Source organism: Bradysia coprophila, unplaced genomic scaffold, assembly GCF_014529535.1.
Source record: "Bradysia coprophila strain Holo2 unplaced genomic scaffold, BU_Bcop_v1 contig_350, whole genome shotgun sequence".
In the NCBI taxonomy this organism is placed as follows: domain Eukaryota; kingdom Metazoa; phylum Arthropoda; class Insecta; order Diptera; family Sciaridae; genus Bradysia; species Bradysia coprophila.
In genome coordinates this window covers 5419510-5426188 of record NW_023503608.1, presented here as the reverse complement: position 1 = coordinate 5426188, position 6679 = coordinate 5419510, and the positions used below count along the sequence as shown (strand labels likewise).

At 38.3% G+C, this 6679-nt stretch overlaps 1 protein-coding gene across 2 annotated transcripts in view; it reads right to left on the bottom strand.

The window, feature by feature from the left end:
• Positions 1-1260: 1260 nt before the first annotated feature.
• The window catches only part of LOC119080393 (BAI1-associated protein 3), a 77661-nt gene continuing 72242 nt past the window's right edge, over positions 1261-6679 (bottom strand). The window contains exons 6-17 of one of the 2 annotated variants that reach the window (XM_037188712.1): positions 6034-6331; positions 5594-5795; positions 5208-5515; positions 3596-4069; positions 3475-3526; positions 3278-3409; positions 2995-3208; positions 2825-2929; positions 2293-2757; positions 1756-2168; positions 1452-1698; positions 1261-1387 (exon numbers count right to left, since the gene is read on the bottom strand). In XM_037188712.1, the coding sequence (XP_037044607.1) occupies positions 1296-1387; positions 1452-1698; positions 1756-2168; positions 2293-2757; positions 2825-2929; positions 2995-3208; positions 3278-3409; positions 3475-3526; positions 3596-4069; positions 5208-5515; positions 5594-5795; positions 6034-6331 (3002 nt within the window). In that variant the 3' untranslated portion in view covers positions 1261-1295. Of the gene's footprint in view, positions 1388-1451; positions 1699-1755; positions 2169-2292; positions 2758-2824; positions 2935-2994; positions 3209-3277; positions 3410-3474; positions 3527-3595; positions 4070-5207; positions 5516-5593; positions 5796-6033; positions 6332-6679 lie in introns of both variants that reach the window. The other variant, XM_037188710.1, reaches the window with a different exon arrangement.

The following is a 6679-nucleotide window of genomic DNA, read 5'->3' as shown; positions in this document are numbered from 1 at the left end:
ATTCCGATTTTTTTTAAGAAGGCAAGACGCATATACGTGTATGATACAAATCTCTTTTTGCTTTTTATATGCAATTGATTAATATTGGTAAATTTAATATTGAAGTACGTTACGATAGAATTGTTGCTACTTTTTTCCAATTAACTTATTTCATTTTAAGTTAATAAGTTTTTTTTTCCCTTTTTGTATATTTTAAAAAGTTTTCACAATTTTTTATTGATAGTCTTGTAGTTTGTTTGATATAGATTTTTATCTTCTGTTCGTAATATCAGTTACAGCGATGTGTTGATAATATAAAAAATAGAAAAGTCGAGTTGAGCGTAGCCCATTTAGTTTTCCATTTGGCCGAAAACACACGAGCAATTTTGCGTTGATTGGATCGACAATTGAATGCTGCGTTTTCGATTGTTTAGCCTGTGGTAAATATCGAATTACAATGGAAAACACAGCATAATTGTTGATCCGATCAATGCAAAATTGCTGGTGTGTTTTAAGAATTAGATTTTCACTTATAAACAGACTTGCAAGGAGTTATAATTACCTTCTGCCGTTACTCTTGATTCAAATTTTTCGCATGGTAAGAGATATTCACCCTAGGTATAAAGGAAGTGGAAACTTTTGAAATTCTCAAAATTTTCAAGAAAAATATTGCAAGAAATAGTTAGATCGACCCGTTGATCCCACGTCTTTATTGATCTAACGACAAAAACTTTGAGATAACATAATAATCTGTTTCGGAGTTATCAACCGAAGTAGCGGTTACAATTGACGAAACATCGAGAGTGGCCAGTGCACTGAGAATCGAATACCTCGTAAATTCAAAAAGCTTAGCCGATCTGAGCATGAGCTATCATCTATTATCGAAACGACTGCAGCAATAAACGAAAAACTCTTTTCAAAGTTCCATTTTCGCCCGAGGATCAGCTTAAGTTACCTGAAATATGAAAATCGTCAACAATTCAATGTTTCAGTTTTTAGGTCAATTTCTATTAGCAGACAGTTTTTCTATCACTGTCTCAGCTAAGAAAATCGGTTATCCTTGTGCTAGCGCTCCTAACTTTTTCATTAAAGGGTCTTCTCTACTCAATGACCAGAGGTGCCTAACGGTTAGTCAATGCACATAGAAACCTCCTCATGCAATTCTCATGTGAAATATGAATCAAAATAATTTCGTTTAAATAAAGTTTTCGTTTAGCGGTCATATTCGTAAAATAAATGATTACTCTGGAATTGTAAATACGCTGTAACTGACCAGTTTTGCCTTCGAAACATTTGATGTTTTCCTAATTATCCACTTAGTTCACAAGTCGAGCTCTTTGCTTCCGAACAAAATCAACAGCTTGCTTATCACCAACTCTCGACTCGAGAATTTGCAGAATGGGATGATCTGCAATGGAACAATATTTTTCATTCAAAGTGCCATTCAAAAGCCTACGAAATTCAACACTCACTCTTTTCAGTTTGTTGCATCAGCGGCAATTCCACTTGTTTCAATCCGTGGAAATTGTCCACACTTGTATTGTAATCGGCGACACCCGGAATGGTACCAAGTGCCAAGAAAGCTTCACCAGCAAAATCATTTGCTGTCAAAACATCATGGTCCATGACTGTAAAGCAGATCATTGAACTCTCGGATGAGCATTGCTCCAACGATACAGAGAACTCGAAACACTCATCGAAATTAGGATTTAAAGTTTTCTAAAATTGGAACCGAAAATCATTTCAAGTCGTTAATCGACTGTAGTCTACGTTTACCTTATGCACATTCGTCTGCTGTTCGGCACAATGCATGAAAACTTTTCGTGGCAACAATTCCACAATGACAAACGGATCACTGAAACCATTCGGATCCAATGGGATAACATCACGAGCATGTAAAACTTCTACGCATAAAGAGTCGTGATTGAAATACGCACGTACTGCAAGGACACCGTATTGTCCGGGCGTTGCCATGATCTGATCTTGTAATCGTTGCATATAGAACAAATCAATCAGTTTATCCGTTTCCTTTTTATGGTACTGCAGTCGTTGCTCTACTCGCCAAAACGAATCGTTTTGCAGAGTTTCCGTTGGCAGTCCCAGACCTTCAGCATTGAAAAAGTCTACGAGCAACTGTAACGCTTCGTAGAGACGATCATGGAAATTAGTTGGTCGTTCACCTTCGCCTCCTAACAAATAGAGGAATGGTATAAGAAGTTGGTCAGTCTCGTCGACTCAATATAAGTGTGTTACGGTAGCTCTCGAAAAATTTGCTTTGAAGATGAGGAGATACCATACCCAGAAATTACGCACCTGTGTCCATTTGCCGTGACAATTCACCAAGAACTGTGTTCCAAATAAGTGTCAGTGAACGATTGAAGTTTTTGGTTAGAAGAGCACTATTCAACGCCGACAAATGAACATCCAAATACTCCAATAACGGTACAATAGCTTGATTGGTTGGTAGTGAGTCCGGCGACCAAGCCAAATGAAAGACAGCCTTCTGTAACGGCACCTGCATTGACGGAGCCAATTTGCTTAAAACACGCTCGGCTCTGGTTTCCAATTGAGTTAAACTTGTTTCTAACAGAGCTTCCGCTGATTCATGCGGATTGTGCGTATCCGGTCGGAATTCGGATAATCCTCGCCGCACATACTCCACATTGTTAACTGTTACGCACATTTCATCGGACGTTCGAAATGGTCCAGATTGTTCGTAGTAACCGCCATCCGCCAGCGCTTGATGTATCAAATCTCCATAGTGCATTGCAGCCGCACCTGTTTTGTGGATAGAAATTAGAGATCAATTGCTATTGCAGTGTGCTCATATTGAATCCGAACATACACGCAGCTTCAATCAATTGAGCTTCAAAGTATGTGTAAGAATTCGAATCCGGCCAGGCGATAATTTTCCAAAATTCGCGCATTTGATAGAAACAGGATACGGTATCTACGTGAAGGGATTTATGTTAGACAACGCTCCATACAATTCACAATTTCTAAATTTAGTCTTACCCACAGATGACGTACTATGTCGTACAATACGATCACCTTCACATATTCTATCCAACATTATCGCTGCCCGTACACGTTGGAGTGCTTTCGCTTTGCTAACCATTATCCATCGTTGAATAGCCGGCTCAAACCATTCGTGATAGTTTTGAAGTGCTAAGGGTTTCTCGGGTGGTTGAGGCATTACAGACAGGTGCTGCTTCAAACTTGTAAATTCCTACGCATTGAAAATGTATTTTTAATAGGAAACATCCGCTTGAGTGAAAACTCGTTTGAACGGACTAACCTGTAAAACTAGGTATAATTCAAACGGTCGTATATCTGGTGGTTCCTTATCTCCTTCCAGGACTGTGCATTGAGTTAACGTTGTACCTAAGACTTGTCCAGTTTCCATTCGAGATGTTACTTCATCAGCAAGCTACGAATTAATTTTGAATGAAAATTACACTTTGATCTTCACATTAATGGTCAGGAGAAACTTACAATCGCATCGAATTGTTTGTATATTATGCTAAAGTACTGAATTCCATTTGTGCTATGAGGTCCGAACAAAAAAACGTTGAATTCGAATCACTTAGATATGAACGGATTAAATTACACTTACGTATCGAAAACGGAGTGATAATAGCTCAATCCCAACTGCAGATTTGCCACCAATGTTGTCGTAAAGCAAACCATTGAGTTTTGGCTGCGTTGTGATTCGCGTAAATAAAATTGTGCCCATTGCACCGAACCTTTACGCAACGCACCGACAATTTCACCGCGAACGCCCTTGTTGAACGGACACACCTGTCGGAATGCCTTCATCGATCCTAACAAACCTAAACATCTCAGTAAAAATTCTAGGCGATGCAATGATGGCGGATGCAGCGCTGGAAATATATCACGATGTCGTCGTATTTGGTTCAGTGACTTGTCGACGAAACCATTCATGGCTTCAGCGAGCCATTGTTCGAGTTCTCGTGTTAATGGCTCTTGATTGGGCTGGTTCCACATTTTGTCGATGTCGACCAGAAGGCGATGAATGAATTTTGGGTCGATTGGAGTTAGCCGATTAACGTGTACCACAGCTACGAATCTGCAAACACAATGTACAATGTAAGTTGTAGCATAAAAAACCCACGAAATAGTTAGGTGTAACCGTCTGCACGCACGTACACTCACTATACGGTTCCCTGAATAAAATTCCTATAGTTGACCCGCCCACGTTTTTGGAACTGTCATTTGGACGGATAACTGGGAAACATTTAGCCGGATAACTGGGAAAGTGGGTGCACTGAGTGAATTTTAAGGTTCAACGAGTTCCCAGTTCCCGAGTACTTGAATGGCATCTCAAGTACCTATTACCGTTATCCTGACCTTTACTTTAAATGACATTATCTGACCTACACAAAGTACAGTAGCACACGTAACAGCAGGGGTATTATAGAAACATTTTTCTTTCGCTTACGTTGGTTACTTGCGTCCGTTAACCCGTTACTAACAAATTCCATCAATACATTTCTGATATGGATACATCAAAGAACATAAACGCAATACACGTTCAATTGACAGCAATTCGCTCGCGAGATCAATATGGATACACCCCTGTGCCAAGTCTCATCAGCTCTATATTTTCCAGTAAATTTCTTTTAAAATTTTCCAGGTAGGAAGCAACAATTTAATCCGTACGCCTCGTCACCCTTACGCAGTAGCCTTCAAAAGCTCTTAACTATAAGGTGTAATTTAGTTAAACACTTCACTTTTTATACGACCCGTCGTTGATGTCTCCGATAGTACATTTTATGACTCTTTTTCTACCGCAACCTGTAGCACACTTCGAGTGAAAACTGCCATTTTTGTCGTTTTTTTCCGCCGGTAAAATGGCTTTTAAGAATGGGAAAGCGCACATAATAAAACCATATTTTATGGCATTTTAAAATGAAAATGGTTTTGATTTACACAAAACCATAAACTTTCAATCTCAAAATATATTCCTGGAGAGGTGCAAACCATTTACGACAACATTTTACTTCCAACATAATCTTTTGAAGGCTCTCATATTCAATGTGATTTTTATGTTTCTGTTCATTGATTTAAAAGGAAAGAGGAAAATGGAATATAAAACTTCATCCATAACAACCGTTTTATGTCTCTTTGCACAATTCCATTAAAAAAAATTTCATTGAAACGACAATGCGGGAGGAAATATCTAAAAAAAAAAGTTTATAATTTACCTCGCTAATGCGCACTGTAAATCCGATATGTTCCCTTGAACAGCCATCTGATGAAAGATTGTCATTGCCGGTCCTGGTAAATCACCCGGCCACGTCCAAGACGGTTCATGTTTAGCCACTTCATGCGACATAATCACCTTTTGCAATCGTGCCAATTTACGTACTTCTAATGAATTGTCCTCCTCGGAAAATCCTCGATCATCCCGAGTCGATAGCCATAATTTAAGTCGAATTCGTCCCTGTACAGAGCTACGTTGACTTCTAGCTTCTAATTTAAACCAACCTTCTAAACCAGTCGATGGGATATCCTAAATGTTCGAATAATATTTTGACGATTGAGTACTGATTGATGGTGACACATTTTGTTCGTTTTTTTTTTCAATTACCGCAATGGGGATATTAACACAGCCCAAAAAATCATCTTGTGACCCTTGACGTGCTGATTGACATACTTGTTTAAAAAATCTACCTAACCCTCGAACGCCACGCACCTCGTTCAGTCTGGAGACAGCATCCAATACACAACTTTCATCATCATGATCCCATATATCCAAATGGAAGGTATCGTTATTGATGTCATCAATGTCACTGCGTATGAAATGAATATTTCATTAATGAACTTACACTATACACGAAATGAAAAAAACGTTTTTTTTTCTTCCACTGATGATAAAATATTGATGTGACTTGATTGAGAGCATCACATTTTTTTCATCTGGATTTGATGATTACATAGGCATACAAAATGTTCAACTCATGTGTCGAAGTAGTAAATCACATCAGGAGTTGAAATAAACGGAAATTTATGTGCTTGATAAGTACTTACAATTTGAATTTCTCATTCCATTTCGGGCTCAACGTGTGTGGTTTGATTGATGTGGCGCGGATAAATTTCGCCGGTACTGGGCCACCGCCTAAAGAGTCTCGTTGTTCTCGACGACCGCCATCTTTTCGTTTAAAGCTTAATCGAAAGCTATGATGTTTTCTTAATTTATCGTGGTGTGGCGAATCTAAGTTATTGTCAAAGCCAACATCGGACAATGTACGGGGTGTCAATGGTGGCTGAGGTGAGATTGGTGCACCAGCCGGTTGTATTCCGAGCATGCAATAAGGATCACTGAATCCTGTTTTGAACATAAAAGTAGAATATGTATAGCTATCGAATTGAATTAATTTATGATATGGTAGGAGAGGGGCCTGTATTACATTTATCACTAGAAAATTAGAAATAATATTTCGCTCTTTTGCAGCAATATCACTTTATATATTGCTTATTTTTTTCTGTTTCGACACGAGAAACTGAATGACAATCCTGGAGTTATTAACACCTTCTCAATTAGTCCAGGTAATTCTTGTAAGTTATTTTTAATCAATGTAAAATATCATTTTAAGCAACAAAAAAATTGTTCTACGGCATTCCTCTAAAATGCACCGATTTTTTTAAAATAAATTTTAATAAAGTAATTGTACTA